Source organism: Megascapheus bottae, chromosome 2 (assembly GCF_031878675.1).
Source record: "Megascapheus bottae isolate mThoBot1 chromosome 2, mThoBot2.hap1, whole genome shotgun sequence".
Taxonomy (NCBI): domain Eukaryota; kingdom Metazoa; phylum Chordata; class Mammalia; order Rodentia; family Geomyidae; genus Megascapheus; species Megascapheus bottae.
In genome coordinates, this window is record NC_143510.1 from 88,480,850 (window position 1) to 88,502,114 (window position 21,265).

At 38.7% G+C, this 21,265-nt stretch overlaps 1 protein-coding gene across 15 annotated transcripts in view; it reads right to left on the reverse strand.

Annotated features, from left to right (window-relative positions):
• Rbfox2 (RNA binding fox-1 homolog 2) overlaps window positions 1-21,265 on the reverse strand; it is a 232,279-nt gene that overhangs the window by 142,503 nt on the left and 68,511 nt on the right. For 14 of the 15 annotated variants that reach the window (XM_090328617.1, XM_090328609.1, XM_090328621.1 and 11 more), the window contains exon 2: window positions 12,346-12,396. In XM_090328617.1, coding sequence (XP_090184743.1) covers window positions 12,346-12,396 — 51 coding nt within the window. Of the gene's footprint in view, window positions 1-12,345; window positions 12,397-20,917; window positions 21,033-21,265 lie in introns of those variants that run through there. The other variant, XM_090328622.1, reaches the window with a different exon arrangement.

A 21,265-nucleotide genomic window follows, 5' to 3' on the forward strand; every position in this document is an offset into this window, starting at 1 on the left:
TTGAGGAAAGCCCTTAGCTCAAGCCTAGGACTGGCAAAAAAAAAAAAAAAAAAATCAACTGTGAAGTTGCTATAAGAGTTTCTATAAATGAAAATTATTTAAAGCACCAAATAAAACAACTATAAGTAGAATTAAGCGTTAGAGCTGGAAGGGATCTACATTATAATCTTTACCAACTTCCTCATTTATACAATGAAACTAAGGGACCCAAAGAGTGGAACATGGAACCAAACCTGGGACAAAGCCAAGTTTCCTTAACTCTCATGATCTTTGATTCTTCAGAAAACTTTTTTTTTTCATTTATCCATTACCAACACAAAGATAAAACCACATTTTAAATACTACCAAAGAAAACAATGGGCATGTAACAATTCATGGAATCTTCTTTTTCTACTACTGTTAAAATAAGTGGTTTCTAATATCAACACTTCCTTAAAAACAACACTGGCTACCAATAAGAAATATGTAAATCAAGATTACAGTCTAAAGTTGGGCATGGTAGCTCCTGCCAATAATCCTAACTAGCCAGTACCTAGCTCCTCGGGAGGCTGAGATCTGAGGATCGGTTCAAAGCCAGCCCAGGCATTAAAGACGGTGAGACTCTTACCTCCAATTAATCACTAGAAAATGGCAAGTAGGGGGCCGGGAGTTTGGCCTAGTGGTAGAGTGCTTGCCTAGCATGAACGAAGACCCGGGTTCGATTCCTCGGTACTACATATACAGAAAAAAGCCGGAAGTGGTGCTGAGGCTGAAGTGGTAGAGCTCTAGCCTTGAGAAAGACCAAGGACAGTGCACAGGCCCTGAGCTCAAGCCCAGGACTGGCAAAGAAAAAAAAAAAAGAAAAAGAAAAAAGAAAATGGCAAGTAGGGCTGTGGCTCCAGGGGTGAAGAGCTGAAGAGCTCAGGGACAGAGCCAGGCCCAGAGTTCAAGCCCTATGACCGACCAAACAAATAAAGATTACAGTCTGTAAACTATGATGGGTAAACTAACATCAGCTTACCACTTGTTTTTGTATAACCTATGTACAGATAGATATGAGTTAGGGTAGCGTTTATATTTTTAATGAGTAAAAGAAGTATAATATTGCTTTTAAGTAATGTAAAATATATGAAAAATGTTATTAAAATTCAAATCTCAGGGTTCAGTGTCCACAAATAGTTTTATTAGGACACAGTCATACTTCTTCATTTATATGTGGTCTGTGGCTGCTTTCATGCTACAATATCAGAACTGAGTAGATACAACAGGGTCTGTGTAGCCCAAAAAGATTTACTCTGATAATTGATTTTAAACCTGAAAAAGTGGCTTGGCCTTTCCTATTCCAAACTAGTAACAAATGTGGATTCTATGCCTCCATTCAACTACGAAGTACAGGCTGTAGTACTACAGAGGTTTATGCTTCTGTGGTGAACCTTCCAGGCCACTTGATGGGCCCTGTGCTGGGTGAGTAGCTGGCCTGTGCTGTGTTGCAAACCCATCTTTCCACCACCGAAGCCAGAGACACTGAGTTCTACTGCTGGCCTCTTTCTCAGCTGATATTTATTAGCAACCCTATAAAACCATCCTGTTTTACAAATAAGAACCAACTATTGGAGAAGTTAATATCAAGCCCAAACTAGAATTTGAACTTGGATGACAATCAAGTCCTATGATCACTCCAGTGTTTTTCAAATTGTGTTCCAGCAGCAAAGGAGTCTCCTGGTCAAAAGGAAATTCAGAGAGTAGGTTCAAGCTTCCATACCTGTTTTATTAGGACTACCCACTCATCTACATTCACAAATTGTGTCCATGTAATTTCATCATTGTGTGTGTCGCTCTGAATGATTTCAAGAACTTCCATGGTTTGCTATGTAAGGTGTTTTCATTTTTTTCCCTTCAAGCCAAAGGGTGACATCTTATCAGATGCTGTAAAATGTTACATCAAAATCTTCTGAGAGGGCTGGGAGTTTTGCCTAGTAGTTAGAGTGCTTGCCTAGCATGCACGGAGACCCAGGTTCAATTCCTCGGTACCACATATATATAAAAGCCAGAAGTGGTAGCATGGCTCAAGTGGTAGAGCACTAGCCCAGGTGAGATGGGGTGTGAAGCCCAAAGACAATACTCAGGCCCTGAATTCAGTCTCTAGGACTGGCAAAAAAAAAAAAAAAATCTTCTGAGACTAGGGTTGGGAGTTTGGCCTAGTGGTAGAGTGCTTGCCTAGCATGCATGAAGACCGGGTTCAATTCCTCAGTATCACATACATAGAAAAGGCTGGAAGGCTGTGGTTCAAGTGGTAGGGTTCTAGCCTTGAAAAAGCCCAAAGACAGTGCTCAGGCCCTGAGCTCAACCCCAGGACTAGCAAAAAATAAAAAACAAACAAACAAAAACCCTTCTGAGACTGCCCACATATGAATTACTAATCTTAATTACTAGACTACAAGACATTCATAAATTCAAGTTTGGCACATGAGAGTTTAGGCCATGGCAAGCTTGCAGTCATTCTCTGGGCTCTGAAGCTCAGGCTATAACACAGAACACCATATTAACCTTGGAGCTGTAAAGCTTGACCTCCCCACAGATCACAGCCCTCTGTTCTCAACCCTCTAACACCCAGGGGCCTCCCAGGTTGTTGTGGATCTAAACTGAGGCTGCCATAGTAGGTATTCTTGAGAGAAACTTACAGGAAGGTATTTAGGAAACAGTTCTTAGACTTCCCTTTTCATGGTGGCTTACTTCCATCCTAGTTGAATAATCTGACTTTCCCAATGAAAATTCATGGAATGTATTCCTTAGAGAGTATGCTCAGGCCATTCTTCTCTTCTTTGACGGAGAAAACTCTCATTGTATGGCAATGAAGTTGGAGATTCATGAAATTTTACTGGATCATCTCCTTATTTCTACTATACTCAACAGGCTAAAAAGAAGAATCTGTTGCTGAAGAATTTTAAATCTTGTCTTTAAAAATCTGAAGGTTAGTGCACCTCACAAAACCAAAAGCTAACTCCATGCTATCACCTTTGGCCAATTTCTCATAAAACTTGGAATCCTGCCAAGGAATATTAAAACCTTGCGCCCTTGCATACAGACAGGAGAAAAGATATGAAAATGATCTGTCAAGTATAAAAGAATACATAACCATCACCCCTTAATAAAGGGGGGTGACAGTTAAAGGCAGGGGGAGCGGAGTCCTCCGGGTTGGAAAAAAAGGCAAGTAGATGTGTAAGGAAAAGTCAACTGAAAGTAGTTAAAGCAGATATCATGAAAATTTTATAAACTTTGAAATCTATCACATCTGTATTTAAAATTCAGCTTGCTAATTAAGAACTACAGAACTTTAGGTAATTATTTTAATCACTGAGCCTTCATTTATTTGCCTGAAAATGGGATGAAATGAAGTAATTTTTGCTGTGCCTAATACTATCAAACATATGCTAGCTCTCTTCATTAGATGACCTCTACTGGCCATCTGTTACTCTGAAGTTAGGACATGTCTGCTAGATGGATGAATGTTTCCTGCAGCAATGACAAAAAGAGATCTTAGATGATTCTATGCTTCCACATGACGCCAGGAAGCTCATGAGAGCCCAGACTGATGGGGCTCTAAAGGAACAGTGGAAGATCATAATAGCAGGAGACACACAGGGAGAGTTCTGCTAATTCAATAAAGATATTTATTGAGTGTTTTAAGAGCCTTCTTTGGCTCCATAAATGACAGATTTACATTTAATATCCACTTGACCAAACTCATTAAACTTGCAAAAGGCACTCTCTTGCAGAAAATCAGATATCTAGCTTCTTAAAGTATTAATTTTTCATAAAGGTCTGTCAGGGCAAAGGCAATAAAAATATATTGAAAGTCTGACCAAAATTGGTTTTCCCCTTCTAGTACAACAGAGAAAATTTCAACAAAGCAGTCTTTATCAATATTTGTCTCAAGAAGGCTGTAAATGAGCTAGACACAGTATCTCATATCTGTAGTCCCAGTTACTGAGGAGGCAGAAATAGGGAGGAGCTCACCCCAAGGCCAGTTCAGGCAAAAAGTTAGTGAGCTGCCTATTTCAACAAGCACACCACATGATGGTACATACCAATCATCTCCATTATGCAAGAGGCAGGAACCAGGGCACTGTAGTCTAAAGGCTGGGACAGGCAAAAAGTGAGACTCTATTTGAGAAATAGCAAGCAAAAGGGGCTAAGAGAGTAGGTCAAGTAGTACCTTCTTAGTAGGTACAAGGCCTTGATTTCAAACCCCAGTACTTCCAAAAGAAGACAAATGCTGAAAAGGGAGTTAGTGAGACTACAGTGCTGTTCTTTAGTTTAACACGAATTTTGGAGAACTTACTGATATCACTTTTTGGTGGTGCCACAATTTCTTAAAAGATGTAATTGCTTTATCTTCCCAGACAACCAACTCTAAATCAGTTCAACACAGTAGCATATAGAAATGCTACTAAGAAAACAAAAATATCTAATCTATAACTAAAACATGTAACTACATCATCTACCAACTATGGGGCCTTTTACCTTTATACTTAACTAACTGGCTTTATTCTAAATACGAAGTGTCTGTATGTTGAAGAAAAAAAGGATAAAGACATCTTAAAAGTAACTCACAGGCGAAGCAGTGGCTCATGCCTGTAATCCTAGCTACTCAGGAGACTGAGATCTAAGGATCCAGGTTCAAAGCCAGCCCAAGCACTAAAGACGTGAACTCTTATCTCAAATTAACCACCAGAAACCTGAAGTGGTGCTGTGGCTCAAGGGGTAGGGCAGTAGCATTGAGCAGAAGAGCTCAGGGACAATGCCCAGGCCTAGAGTTCAACTCCCACAACTGACAAAAAAAAAAAAAAAAACGTAATTCACAGGCAGGGAATGTGGCCAAGTGGCCTAAAGTGCTTGCCTAGCATGCACAAAACCCTGGGTTCAATTCCTTAGTACCACAGACACAGAAAAGGCCAGAAGTGGTAGCATAGCGCTAGCCTTGAGAAAGCCCAAGGACAGTGCCTTAGGCCCTGAATTCAAGTCCCAAGACCAGCTAAAAAAAAGATGATGCCAAGGTTGGTTGAGGAACAACCACCTAATGTTTTATGGCTTTGTGGTATTAATCACATTGGCAAGATACTGACTATCCCATGTAAGATTTTATCTATTTCACCCCAATTAGAAAGGCAATTATCAAAAAAATAAACAAATGTTGGCAAGAATATGGGGAGTTGAAAGGAATCCTCATAAAGTGTTCCTGAAGAGGCAAAATTGTTTGTGCAACTAGTATGGAAATCAGTACAGAGGATGAAAAAAAAAAACCCTAAAACTAGACCTATCTTATCATATTACTGCTATTGGGTATCTTAGCACTGCTCCCGAGTCAAATGATACAATCAGCCAAATTATAAAATAACAAATGAAGATGGAGTAAGTATACATACTATACACATATGTACACACATATACCATGAAATATTACATAATCATAAAGAAAATGAAATATTGTTATTTGCAGGAAAATAGAATGGAGAATTTTGAGTGAAATAAGCTAACTCAAAAAGTCAAGTACATTTATATATATATTCATTTTTATTCATATGTAAAAGCTATACCTAAAAATCATACATATTAATAGACATGTGTATGTATATATTTACAGACATAGGTAGATGGCATAAGTGTGTGTGCTAAGTGAAAGAAGTCACACATAATCAATTATATACCTTTTTTCAGAAAACAGAATAGTCAAAAGCATGAAACAGTAGATACTTGAAGGGGGACAGGGTATATAATCTGGGACTGACTATATAAGAATATTAAGAATTCTGGTGCATTATAGAAATGTCCTGAAACTGGTATAGTGATGGTGGCCCAACTCCACAAATAACTAATGGTTCTTTCACAGTATACAAATTGTATTTTAACAGAACTTTGTAAAAGCATTTGCCATACAGTACATGCTCTCTATATATATTTAGTAATCTATTTCATATATATAGTAACTCAAGCAAAAACAAGTATAAAAGAAAGGGAATGAAGTTATAAAATTTATCATTTAGCCATAAAAAATATTCCTAGCCATAATGATGCTGTATAATCAAAAAGTAACACTGAGAGGCCAGGAGTGTGGCCTAGTGGTAGAGTGCTTGACTAGCATACACAAAGACCTGGGTTTGATTCCTCAGTACCACATACACAGCGGGGCAATGGCGTGGGGGGAGGAGGAGGGTAGCCAGAAGTGGTGTTGTAGCTCAAGTGGCAGAGTGCCTGTCTTGAGCAAAAAGTGTCCCAGGGCAGTGCCCAGTCCCCCTGAGTCCCCCCAGGACTGGCCAAAAAAAAAAAAAAAAAGTAACAATGAATACTGACTTAACAAAACTGGCCATCTTGGAAGGAGGAAGAGTATGTCTATAAAACTATCAATTCCTGGGCCGGGAGTTTGGCCTAGTGGTAGAGTGCTCGCCTAGCATGCATGAAGACCCGGATTCAATTCCTCAGTACCACATACATAGTGCTGAGGCTCAAGTGGTAGAGCTCTAGCCTTGAGAAAGTCCAAGGACAGTGCTCAGGCCCTGAGCCCAAGCCCAGGACTGGCAAAAACAAACAAACAAACAAAAAAAAAAACTATTAATTCCTCATCTTAACAGTAGTAAACCTAAGGATGGTGCAAACAAAAACATGCTCGTTAAATCAAGAAATAGAATACACATATTATTTAGATCTATGGCAGCAAGCAACAAAAAAAAAATAGAAATAAAAAAGCTCTTTCCTGGAGAAAAAGCTCATAAACTATTTGTAGGATGCAATGACCAAAAAGCCAATTGTAAAGTCCAAGAACACACTTGTAGAACACTAGCTGCTGCTACACTTGCCAGGCCTTCATACCTTCACCCACTAGAGGGGGTAGAAAGTATTACAAAAGTACTCAAACAGGGAGGGGCGGGAGAAGTGTAGGGAAGGGGATGACTTTCTCAGAAGATTAAAAAATGGGAGTTACACAATCTATTGGAAAGAAAGCAAAGCCATTTATATTTCCTATAATGAATCAACAAAATAAAATCAAGTTTTGCTTTAGCTTAAAAAAGACAAGAAAAATATTCTAGAATAGGATACAAAAAGGATATCATTTTACTTCTGACCAATCATTTTAACAAAGCCTCTAACTTGGAAGAGAGGGGAATGGGGCAGAGAAGGAATACTTTTAACCCTAAAGCTGCTTTTGTTTTGGATAACAACTACTAGAATAATGTTTAGAACTACGCATTGCAATCCGTTAGTAGGTCCTAAAAATCAATTTTGATAAATCAACTGTAAGTCATACTCAACATTTTTTTTAAAATTGTCAGGTAGTGCTGCAAAAAGGCTACAATTCCATAAGTCAGGTTATGGGTACAATGATCAAAATCACTCTTTTATCCTTCTCACCCATTTCCCTCTCCCATCCCTACTCTCAAAATACTTAATTTTTACATAATATATAAACCATCAACAATTTTTGATGGAATAGGATGGAAAATATCACATTCCTCAGAACACAGGATAAATATAATCTGGTAAAATTAATTCTATGTCCTACTCATACATACACACACACTCTGCATCAGAGGTGTGAGAAGTATTGCAAACTCAGAGTTGTGATTGTTTTTAAGCTGCTAAGTACTGAGCTGGAACTTGACCACTGCACCATTCCTCTACCCAACCTATTCTTCCCCAGGGAAGGAAGAAAGCACTCATCATTTCTTTGCCACCAGCTAAATAAATATGACAGAAATGTCCTTATTTTTTGTCTAGAGCCCCCAATCAAAATAATCAACACCCCTTAAAAATACATTTGTGACAAGCGCAGTGGTTCATACCTGTAATCCTAGTTACTCAGGAGTCTGAGATCTGAGGATCAAGGTTCAAAGCCAGCCTGGGCACAAAAAGACTCTTATCTCCAAGTAGTCTCAAAAAAACAGGAAGCAGGGCTTGGCTCCAGGGTAGAGTGGTAGCCTTGAGCTGAAGAGCTCAGGGACAGAGCCCAGGCCAGTTCAAGCCCCATGACCCAACCCAAAAAAAAAAAAAAAAAGTACATTTGTATAACCTTAGTTAAAATATACCTCATTCTAGGATAAATGGAAGAAAAAGGAAACAAAGGAAGATGCTTAAGAGAACACTGAATTAGTTACAATGACCATATATCCCATGTTCTCCAGTTGACCTAGAAGTATTTTATCATAATCACTAGCATCTCTTATCACCTTCAAAAGTGTCCTAAGTTGATTAGCAGACATAAAATTGTGGTGCCAAGAAATAATAAGAGGACAATCTTAGGAGCTCCTCTGTGCTTTCTAGGTACCCTCTAAAATTCACTCCAAATAAATGTTAGCAAACCAGTAAGCTTGTTATGCAAAACTAACCCCTTTTCTAGGCCTCACCTACATAAGAATACCACAGCTGATGCACACAGTATTCTCCCACTTAAAAGGGTAATTTAAACCCAGAAAATACACCACTTTTAATTACCAGTTAGGAACTTTCATAAGTGAATCATTAAAAAAAAAACAAAAAAAAACAGCTAGGAATCTAAACCACTACATTGTATCATCAGCCAAAAATCTTGCATGGCTTGAAAATAAAAGTTGCTGGTTTCCACTTCAATCACAGTGTTGGTTGGCACACTTATTTCCACAGACTACACACTAGCAAGCAGAGAAAAGTGCTCTAAGTATTTTACAAAAGCAGCAGATTGTCGTCCCCTAAAGATTATGACCTGCTTGGGAAAGAATGAGATGGTTTTACAGCAAGAAGCAGAGCCTTAGCCAGGTGCCAGTGACTCAGCCAGTTTTAAGTCAGCTCAGGCAGGAAAACTCTGTGAGACTCTTATCTCCAACAAACTACTCAAAAAGGCCAAAAGTGGCACCGTGGCTTAAGTGGTAAAGCACTCACCTTGAGCAAAAGAAACAGGAACAGCAGCACCCAGACCCTAAGTTCAAGCCCCAGGACTGACAACAAAGAAAAAAAAAAAAAAGAAAGAAAGAAAGAAAAGAAAAGAAAAAAAAGCACAGCCTCCAAATCTACAAGGTGTTGGGGTGTGAGTTTTCTCCCTCCTTTTCTTTACTTCACTTTTGTTGTTGTTGTTGTTTTAATTTAACTGTTGCTAATGTCTTTTATAACATGATGAAAGGCACTAAAACAGTGAAAAGCTAGTCCACATAGTATTAACAAACATGTAGTCATTCTTAACCAGTATTCATGAACTTCTACATCTATATTTAAACCTCAAAAAGTCTAGCAGGTCATTGGTGGCTCACAACCTGCAATTCTATCTACTCAGGAGGCTGAGATCCTATGATCATGGTTTAAAGAGAGCCTGGGCAGAAAAGCCTACAGGCTTTTATCTCTAACCAGCAAAAAGCCAGAAGCAGTTCTTTGGCTCCAAAGGTAAAATACTATCCTTGAGTAGAAAAAGCTAAAGGACAGCACCCAGACCCTGATTTCACATCCCAGTAATGACACAGACACACACACAGACACACAGACAGACAGACACACACACACACACACACACACACACACACACACACACACACACACACACAGTCTAAAAGTCAGTAGTCTCTAGTATGAAAGAACTTCAAACACAAGTTCCATTTCTTATTCAGAAACGAATCTGAACCATAAGTCACCTCAATTTTCTTTCCAAAGAGAACACATACCTCATCTACTTCAAAAAGTGAGTAAGATTTTGTTTAAATACTTTTTAAAAACAATCAAAAGACTATAATCTTCTGATCACATAAGAATCCTGTGTGGGCTAGGCGCAGTGGCTAACACCAGTAATCTAGAGACTCAGGAGGCTCCAGGGGTAATGTGGAAGCCTTGAGCAAAAGAGCTCAGAGGCAACACCCAGGCCCTGTTCATGCCCCACAACTAACAACAACAAACCTGTGTAAAAAAGGTGGTTCTATTTATTTAAAAAAAAAGCTAAAGAATAAGGAAAGGAAATAAGAAAAGCAAATAAAGATACAAAATTACAAAATTAAAATTCACCTTCATCCCATCTCCAAATCCTGGCTCTGCTAAGGCAAATCTACACTGGGGAAATACAGAGATCACAAGTTCAGCTCCTACCCAGCTCAGGCTGCTCAATAACCAGTGTTTCACACTGATAAACGCCTCCCAAACCTCAGAGCACAGAGTGAGAGTTCACAAGGTCAGGCGCATTAATTAGCAGTACTCATTTGGATTCTGTATTCATCAAATACAACAAGCAGCTATTCAATATTTGCCTGTTTGCACTACTCTAAGATCCCTAATTCAAAGATCCAACCAGAGTACAAAATAAAGCACAAGAAAATAAACTGAAAATAAACCTGTCACCATCAAAATGCACCTCAAAGTAAATTAAGCTGCTTTCTAAGTTTTGCACAGGCCTACAGCAGAGATAGTGTAAGTAATGAATGTACAGGTCCCTGCTCCAAAGGAAAATAAAATAGTTACAAGCAATAGCAATGCTTTTTGTGATTTAATAAATTCTTTTAATTCCTTTTCATTTTGTTCCTCACTGATCCGCAGTCCCTCACAGGAAGAGCACAGTATCAGACATTACTCCTTTCAGATTCAGAGCTAAAAATACCAACACACTTTATAGCAATTAGCATATCTTCTTATTCTCAAATAAGCACTACCTTATAAATAAAGAAGTATTCCCATCAGTATATAGGACTGTATGGAGAGCCTGACCCTGATCCCTTATTACACAGTAGAGACTTCTAAATATCTGAAAGCTAAGCCTAGGAATCCTTGGAACCAAGCCTCCAGTTTTGGTATATGGCAAGGAAATAGAAATACTTCAAGGAGTATAAATTTCACAAGTTTACACAAGTTCTGTGGCAGACCCATATCAGAGGGAAAATAAAATTTCTATGTTCTCTTCAGATTAAGGCAAGTGACCTTAAGGCAAGTGACCAAAAGCTTCTGCCTTCAGCTTCAATGGTGAGGATCCTACAGACAAGATCAACAGTGAGATGAATGGTTTCTCAATATACGGACTTTACTCATTCAGATGCCAATCTAGCGCCCCAAATACAAGCACTGGCACACTCTCAAAGGTGGAAGGACTTCAAGAAGGTGACCTTAAGCTATACACTGCTGGCTCACACCTATAATCCTAGCTACTCAGAAGGCTGAGATCTAAGGATCACAATTCAACGCCAACCGGGGAACTAAAGTTCATGAGACTCTTATCTACAATTAACTACCCAAAAACCAGAAGTGGCGCTGTGGCTCAAGGGGTAGAGCGGTAGCCTGGAGCTGAAGAGCCCAGGTACAGTGCCCAGGCCCAGAGTTCAAGCCCCACAACAGACCAAAAGGAAAAAAAAAGAACGTGACCTTAAATTATGCTAGCTTTTAAGATCATTTTCAGAGGCTCTAATGAAACTCAATTAACTGCTGGAAAGGAACTAAATGGACTACTACTTTATTTAGCACTATGCAGGCTCACATCCAGTACACAAGCCTAACAATGGTGGCTTCTTCTGACAAGATTAAAGGCAATCATAAACGAGCATTCAAAAGACATTTCCAGGACTTGTCCTTTCAGATCTCCTGAAAAATATCAATATTCCCAAATAGGAAGGAGACCAATATCATTCAGAGGCAAGGTAAACTGAACTACACCAGCTGTACCTGGTTCTTTTATCCTAACTTTGTTTCAGCCTCATCTACTGAAGCCTTCAAATAGCAAAAAAATAGGGAAGATATCTCACACATCTCCTTAAATTGTAAAGAGGATATTCTGTAGGAAGTAGTTCTGCTCTAACTCATGATAGGGCCTGGCCTGTTTCTAATCATTCCCTGTTTAATAAAGGAAAAACGCAGAAACTTCAATGTCTCAGGGAAGAGTTCGCTGATTAAAAGCATAAGATCAAAGAAAAATTTGAATCCCCTAGGGAAGAGCACAGAATTTTCTTCCTTTAAGTTTCTGCGAAGATGGAAACAGATCTGTACATGCAGAGACAAAAATGATGGAAAATACAAAGACAATTTCACCTTTAGACTTATGAGACATTTAAAAAAAAGGGCTAAAAATATTATTCTTCACCAAAAAAAGTCAATCCTTGCAATACTCAGTAATGCTCTCATCATATCCATAATTTAAGTAACTTAATACCTTTAGGACTGAGAAATATGTCATTTTATATCTGAAAAATCCAGTGCATTCCTGAAATAAGCTGTATTACCTTCAAAGTAAGTAATTTTAGGAAATGTTAATATTTCTCTCTTAAGGCATACTCTCATCACATATGTATATGTACACACATGTACACACACACACACACACACACACACACACACACACACAAAAACGCACACCCCAAGTTATAAACAGCAGATACCAACCTGGCTATCCCGCGATGGGAATCCATGATAACCTGGGGTCAGAGAATCGTTCTAAGATAGAGGGGAAAAAGAACTATTAGAAACAATAAAATGTTCACAATAATCAAAACCATCCAAACTAGTCAAATATAAACTGCTGCTCTGATTCATAAAATACTCCACTGTGTTCCATGCTACCTAACTACAAAACGAGTACTCACTTAGAACAGGACACAGGAACAGCATTTCCCCCTGCATAGTATTATTTCCTCCCCAGATATTTTAACCAAGATTCTATGGAGACTGGGAGCCAGAACAGTTCCAAACATCCCACTGGGTGACTAGCAGTCCAGCCTCTTCTCAAGGAAAGCTAGAAACTGGAAGAACTATCACCTTTCACATATTTCTACTTGTCACTTTGTCAGAAAGGGGACAAATACTACCCTACTGACAACTGCCTCCTGCAAACTAAGCTCTTCCTCTCTATTAAACTGTTTGTCCTCAGTTCTTCTATTTTTAATTTTTTTTGTGTGCCAGCATTTCACCATGTTTGTCGAAGTGGCCTTCAACTCACTATATAGAATAGACTGGCCTCAAATTTTGATCCTCTGTCTCTTTTCCAGAGCAGTGGCATTACAGGAACATGACAACATGCCTGACAAGTTCTTTTAAGTCGAGCTCTGTTTAAGACTTCCACTATCATCCTATGGACCCAAGTGATTCTGAACATGTATAAATGTCCCTATTTGTACTGGGTGTTTGTGCAAATTACTTGCAACATTATTTGTGATTTTAATTAGTCTTATTTTTTTAAGGTCTATCACATTTAGCCTCCCATATCTTTACATTGAACCAATGAATTAAGATTCCTGAAAGCTGCGGTGGCTCACACTTGTAATCCTAGCTATTCAGGAGGCTGAGATCTGAAGGCCAAGATTCAAAGCCAGTCCAGGCACTAAAGTCCGTGCGACTCTTATCTCTGATTAACCACTAGAAAGGCGGGAGTGGTGCTGTGGCTCAAGTGGTAGGGCGGTAGCCTTGAGCTGAAGAGCTCAGGGACAATGCCCAGGCCCAGAGTTCAAGCCCCACAACCGACCAAAAAAAGGGGATGGGGGGGGCACCAAGAGTTTGGTCTAGCGGCAGAGTGCTTGGATATCCTGCATGAAGCCCTAGGTTTGATTCCTCAGTACCACATACATAGAAGCAGGAAGTGGGACTGTGGCTCAAGTGGTAGAGCTCTAGGCTTGAGAAACTACAAGGACAGTGCTCAGACCCTGAGCTCAAGCAAAAAGAAAGAAGAAAAAGAAGAGAGAGAAGAGAGAGGAAGGAAGGAGGGGGGGGGAATAAGGGGGAGACAGAGACAGAGACAGAGACAGACAGAGGGGGATGGGAGAATATTCACCCTCTAGCCAGGAGTTTGGCCTAGTGGTAGAGTGCTTGCCTAGCAAGCACAAAGACCTGGGTTCGATTCCTCGGTACCACATACATAGAAAAAAGCCAGAAGTGGTGCTGAGGCTCAAGTGGTAGAGCTCTAGCCTTGAGAAAGGCCAAGGGCAGTACTCAGGCCCTGGGCTCAATCAAGCCCAGGACCTAGCATGCACAAAACACTGGATTTGATTCCTCCATACCACATACATAGAAAAAGCTGGAAGTGGTGCTATGGCTCAAGTGGTAAAGTGCTAGCCTTGAGAAAGCTCAAGGACAATGCCAAGGCCCTGAGTTCAAGCCAAGGACTGACCAAAAAAAAATTAAAAAAAAAAAAAAAAAGGGCCGGGAGTTTGGCCTAGTGGTTAAAGTGCTTGCCTAGCATGCATGAAGACCCGGGTTCGATTCCTCGGTACCACATACATAGAAAAAAGCTGGAGTGGTGCTGAGGCTCAAGTGGTAGAGCTCTAGCCTTGAGAAAACCCAAGGACAGTGCTCAGGCCCTGAGCTCAAGCCCAAGACTGGCAAAAAAGAGGAAGGGAGGGATGGAGGGAGGGGTTTATGAGTACTCAATCTTGAGAATAAGAAAGATAAAGATTTTTTGGACTTCCAAGTTCACTACAAAACTACACTAATCAAGTTAGTATGATATTTGCCTAAAGATAGTCATTTAGGTCAATGAAATACAACTGGATACAGAGATAAATGCTTATAGTTAGGGCCAATGGAGAAAGAGTAGCCTTTTCAGCAAATAATGCTGGAACAATTAGATATCCAGAGGTAAACTAAACTTTAAAAATTAACCCTGAAAGAACCAGATCTATAAAACTATAAAATTCTTCACAGAAGTAAATTTTATGATCTTGGGTCAAGTAGCAATTTTAACACATCATCATCTAAGCATAAGTGATTAAGAAAAAGAGATAAATTAGGTCTTGTTAAAATTTTTAAATTTTTTGTGTTTCTAAGCAAATGAAATGAAAATAGGATCCATAAAATGGGAGCAAACATCTGCAAATTCCATGTTTGATAAGGATCATGGCTCTAGGACAAAGAACTCTTATAACTCAACAATAAAAGGAAAAATAACGCAGCTAGTGCTCTGCTCAATGATCAACATTTGCAAATGACCACTGAGCAGAGAACATTATGAAATGATTGCTATATCATTAGTTATTATACAAGCCAAAATCACACATACATACTAGGCACCAGTGACTCACACCTGTAATCCTAGTCTACTCAAGAGGCTGAGATCTGAGGATTGGTTTAACCACTCAAGAACTAGAAATAGGGATGTGGCTGAAAGTGACAGAGTGCTAGCCTTGAGCAAAGTTGCTCAGGAATAGCACCCAGGCCCCAAGCCCCACAGTGGACCAAAAATAAACAAACAAAAACAATCCACATAACGTAATACTCACATACTACGATGGTTATATTGACAGTCTGACAATGGTAAATGTTTTTCTTTTTTTTTTTTTTTTTCGCCAGTCCTGGGCTTGGGCTCAGGACTTTCTCAAGGCTAGCACTCTACCACTTGAGCCTCAGCACCACTTCTGGCTTTTTGCTATGTATATGGGGTACTGAGGAATTGAACCCGGGTCTTCGTGCATGCTAGGCAAGCACTCCACCACTAGGCCAAACTCCCGGCCCATGTTTTTCTTATTATATAAATGTGATTACACATTGAGTTTGTAACTCCTAGTCAATCACTGGACTTGGGGTGCTCTTGGAAACTCTCCAAATAACTATTCTGTTAAGTGCTAAGACATATAAACAAATAGGATGCTTGCCCTCAAGAAACTTCACAGTCTATTTAAACTTGCCCTTCTTCACTTCTCTGACCTTTACTTCTTGGTCTATTCAACACTTAACATAGAACAGATATATTCCCTGAAGCGAATTTCATGCTTAGCGCTGAGTGATGCTAAATATTTCATAAACCCATCAGGCAAAATCTGAGACACAGTTCTTTAATAAACTCAAAGGCCACACATATTTTCTCTATCTGATTGTGTACTTCATTAAAAATAAATTGCAAACTCTTGTATATTGCTGGTGGAAATGTAAAATGGAGCAGTTGCCATGGAAGACAATTTGGCAGTTCCAAAGAAGCTAAATAAAGAGCTACCATTTAATCCAGCAATTTCACCCCTAAATGTAAAAGCAACAAAACAGAAAACCACATACTTTCACAAAATACTTGTACACACATGTTCCTGGAAGCTCTATTCAAAATTGCCAAAAGACCGATTGACAAATTACAATTAATTCATGCAAATAAATACTCTTCAGTTCTAGAAAAGGTTAGTTTTTCAAAGTTCATTCTTGCTATAGCACTTACTAATGTACCAGGGACATTAATCTAAGAGATGGAAGTCAGCAGGAAAAAAAATACATATTTTGATTCCATTTATATGACACATCTACATTATATAAAACTGGGGAAACAAAGCAGGCTGGTGCCAGCCAGGGGCAAGAGAGAATGTGAAATAAAAAGTGATTGATTAATTAGTTCTTGGTAGGTGATAAAAATGTTTGGATGATATAGGTGTGGTTGTTGTTCAATGCTGCGAATATACTGTATTCCTCTAAGTTGTTCACTTTAGAAAGGTTAATGTATTTGCTCAATTAAAATTGTTTTTTAAAATCAATGCAATACACAGTATTATACAAATGAAGGAAGCTATCCTTCCTGATGTTCTTTGAGTACTTTCAGATGGGGTAAAATAAGTCTCTTGGCAGGTCCAGCAGCTTCCCTTTACTCCTTCATTACTTTCTTACTAGGACCAAAGTAACCATCTAAAATCTCTCATGAAGTTACTCCAGTATTAATGGTCCTCTATTGCTTTCATAATTAAGTTCCCAGAATCCTAAGTCTCCTCTCACATGGTTATTTCTTTTCTCTTCCCATACTTACTTCTTTAACAAATATTTCTTGGTTATATATGTGAATACTGTGCCATTTTATATAAGGAACTTGAACTAATTTTGGTATCTGAAGGTGTTCTGGAACCTGTCCCTGAAGATACTAAGAAAGAGATAATTATATCTCCCTTTGATTGATAAGAGAAGCTCAGATTGAGAGTCAGTGACATTAAATGAGGTACCCAAAATTTTACGGGCAGTACATAACAAAAAGAGACCTGGAGTCCAAGTTTTCCAACTACATTTTGGAGTTCTTCCAACTAGAACTTAGCAATCTAATAATATGAGATTTATTTTGTGCGATCATTGAGAATCATCTGGATCTGAATGAAATGGCAAACATGATTATGTGAAAACTTATTATGACTATATACCAATTGATAATCACCAACAAATTAGTTTGTATTCTGACAGTCAATTCAATCTGATGTTTCACTGAACTGAACACTTTGCAAGATTTGGCATTTAAAAAAGATACCTCTTGGGACTGGGAGTTTTGCCCAATGGTAGAGTGCTTGCCTAGCATGCATGAAGACCTGGGTTTGATTCATCGGTACCACATACATAGAAAAAAGCTGGAAGTGGTGCTGTAGTTCCAGTGGCAGAGCTCTAGCCTTGAGGAAAGCTCAAGGACAGTGCTCAGGCCCTGAGTTTAAGCCAAAAAAAGAAAGAAAGGAGGAAGGAAGGAAGGAAAGAAGGAAGGAAGGAAGGAAGGAAGGAAGGAAGGAAGGAAGGAAGGAAGGAAGGAAGGAAGGAAGGAAGGAAAGAGTGAGCTGGAGGCGGTGCTGTGGCTCAAGTGGTAGAGCACTAGCCTTGAGAAGGCTAGAAAAAAAAAAAGACATCTCTTAATTCCCCTAAGAGTATATAGTAAACACATACCAAAGATCACTTTGTAGTACTGAGACAATCCCCTTTGAGATAAGCTAGCATGTTGAATATTTAAATTAACAATTCTGTCCAAAAAGTCAATACAGACAAAATAATGTATTTTAGTTTGATTGGTATATACAAGTCATTTCAATTTACCTTTTACAGCAATCACTTCATTTATATTGCTATTTGTCAAACCAGTTCTACTGCTTGTCAGTTAAGTGATTTAAGACAAGTATTCACTCTCTAAACCTTAATATTCTGATCAGTAAAATACATGTATCTACAGCTACATTTTACCAAGAAAGTTAAGATTATGCATAATATATAGAGACCTAGCAGTACAATTGCCCTATAAAGCAAAGTTATTAATTTAAGCATTTTTACTATATGCTTTGAGTTCACGGTACTGTCTTACTCCTTGGATTTTTAAGATCTGTATGACTGAACAAACTGGACGTTTTTATTTCCTATTCATCCTACAGCTTTCAATAACCTTTTGGCTATAATTGTCAATTCTCAGATCTAAATTCCCTGCCATTTACTTCTTGTATCCCTACAGCAAGTCCCTGAACTTCCTCACAATAATTCCCTGCTCAGAAAGAAAACAATATTCAATACTTGTCAACACAGTGAACTACCTGATGTTAATTACTATGTTCCTGCTTAGAAGAGTTGATATTTTTTACCTTGAGACAAAGGTTTTATTAACATACTTTCTTCAGTTGGGGGACGGGGTGTTACTATGACATTCCACACATGTGTACAATGTATTCCAATCAATCCTGCTCCATCACTCTCTTTACTCCCTTCCTCACTTCCCAACACAACCTCCACCAGCTCATTGTTCTATATTCATAGATGCAAACAAGCTATTCCAACCCATATTCATCCTCAGTCAACTGCTCTGCTAGCTTAGTATCCCTGGTATACCCTTGAAACAAATAATTTTTAAACAAATGGCCAACAATTAGGAACTCATCAAATCATCTGATTCCTACAACCATTCCACTATTCAACTCCTACAGTTCTTCCTCTTCCAGCCCTCTTTGGCAATAGTAAACATTTTAGTAACAGGCAATCTGTAGGGAAAGGGAGGCAGAAAAAAACTATAAGGATAGTTTCCTGAGCACAATTAAATATCTGAGATATCTGATAGAACTGGTACTCAAGAGATGGCCCTTTCTGGGGGACAGATTCACCCAAAACACTTAAGGAGAAACAAATGTCTGTAACTTACACAGGTTGAAATGTGCTAAATAAGTTATGTAGATTATATTCTGATCACAAAAGGTTAACTGGACCAAGGCCAAACAGCTGGTAATGATAGAGCCAGGGGCCACAATTAAAATTCTATTCTTTCTGTTAATGGAACACAGTAGCTTAGTCCAGAGAAGGCTAGGCAATGGGAAAGGTCAATATATGTTTTATCTACATACTACCCAACTGTTTCTCTCAGCACTGGAGATGATTGAGAGATGCATCACCTTTAGCCTGACATGTCATCATCATCCAGTTATTCCCAATGACTGAAGAAAAGCAATGCTCCTTAAATTTGAATAAAAAGACAGGCCACTGGGACCCTACTAAATGTAAGCTCTAGTCAGTGGGTCTGGGTGGCACCTGAGAGTCCAAAGACTTTCCTTATGATGATGAACTTTCTGGTGCTTGGCCATTTACTAAATGGATTTCAGTGCTTTCTAATCCTGCCTGATCACCTACAGGAACCATTTTTTTTATGTTTCTATTTCCATTACCATGTCCATAGCTTTGGGTATGCAGTTATTGAGTCCTCGCTCTTGTACTCGTTGGATTTAATAGCCACATATTAGGGATAAGGAACCATTTTTTTTAACTATAGATTTCTGAGCTCTTTCCTCTTAGATTCCATGGTGTCTGGAATGAGGTCTTGGTTAACTATAATACTGAATTGGGACCACTGTGCTTTCTTATGCCCAGATACCTTTTACTTCATATTTCTTAATTTCAAAAAATGTACAATTACTAACAATAATCAGCAAGGACTAATTGAAAACTAACAAATGTCTAAGTGCTTTACCTATTAGCTTACTTAATCCTCCAACTATGTTATAAGGCTGGTACTCATAACACTACCCTTTCCATTTTATGTAAGAGAAAGATAGACTGTTGCTTGTACGAGATCAGTAAGTGAACAGCAGAACACAAATTTGGACTTAATCTCATTCTAGAATCTGTGCACTGAAACACATCACTTACACTGCACTGCCTAGGGGCAGTTTAAACCTCTGGTTTTAACATACATACTTGAACAAATGAATCCAAATGGGTCAGCTCAGAAGATGTCGCCCTAGGAAAACTATGCTTTCATTCCTCAGAAGCTGCCATCATTGAGAACATATTGCTAAACTATAGAATCCAAGAGTTCTTGATCTAAAAATAAAAATGTCTTCAGAAGCTAAATATGTAACTTTAAATAATCTTTAGCTAGAATAAAAACTGGTAAGCATGAATTTGATTTGACAATACCACAAAATTAGAAGTCAACTCAAAAAATGATTTAAAAAAAAAACCTAGTATCTGATCAAATTAGATTTTTTAAAATGAAAAAAATCCAGTGTCCAGATACTGAAAATGTTTTCCTCCTTATTCATTTCTAAAGCCAGTTCTAAATGAGAGTTCTTTATATTTTGCGCAATGCTTGTATCAGCAGAGCCAAGGTGACTTATTTTCAAGGGCAAAATTCGAGTGAATGCACTGGTCCTGTTACATTTGGTTTTTATTTTTTTATGTTTTTTTTTAAATCAGGCTTTTAGGCATGACTAAAGAACTATATTTACCCTTCATAATCAACATAAACATGCATATTCTCAGAACTGTCTTGAAGCATGCAATTTTCCATTCTGCTGCAAAAGCAACTGCTTTAGTTTTCTTTTCAGATTTCCTTTTAAAGAGTTTTATTTATACACACAAAACCATATTAAAATAATAGGATAAGCAAGCATTAATGAAGCATTTAGTTGCATGCAGCACAAGAAAAGGCATTGTACAAAGGCAAATATACTTACAAAATATATACACAAATACCCTCACATTAGCAAGTAAGGCACACACAGTACTACAGGGATATAGCTATAAAAAGATAAACATATTTTTACACCAGATGAGCTTCTTTGTTGAGTATATTCTTTTCAATAAAGAAAATATTCTGCAAATTCGGAATGATTTACAGATTTTTCCCCCTTAAATCAGGCATTAATGCAGATCAGCATAATTCCATTCAACCAACCTCTGCTTGAACTGGACTCCCCACACCTTATTGAGGCCACAGTTCCCCAGCACAAACTCCCACTCCACCCCCCCCCATACACACACCCAACTCCCCACCAACCTCACAGGGGTTCCTGGGCTGGTCCATGGAATCTGATGACATCACTCTCTCTTCCTTCCTGGAATTCTAAACCCTGCTGCTCTCCCCTTGCACACAGCTACGATCTCCATGGCAACCTCACCTCCTCCTGCTTCCCTATTGGCTTCATGGAGCAGGATACACAAAAAGGTTTTCCGTTCTGCCCCTACCACCCGCCCCTCGAAAAAAATGATGCTTTCAACAGGAACCTGAGCTAAATTTAGATACTTAGGATTCAGAATCCTATGACTAAAAACATATGGAGAAATATCTTTCTACATTCTACCCTTTCCTCAATCCCAACCCAAAGTGGTTATTTTACTCTGGACC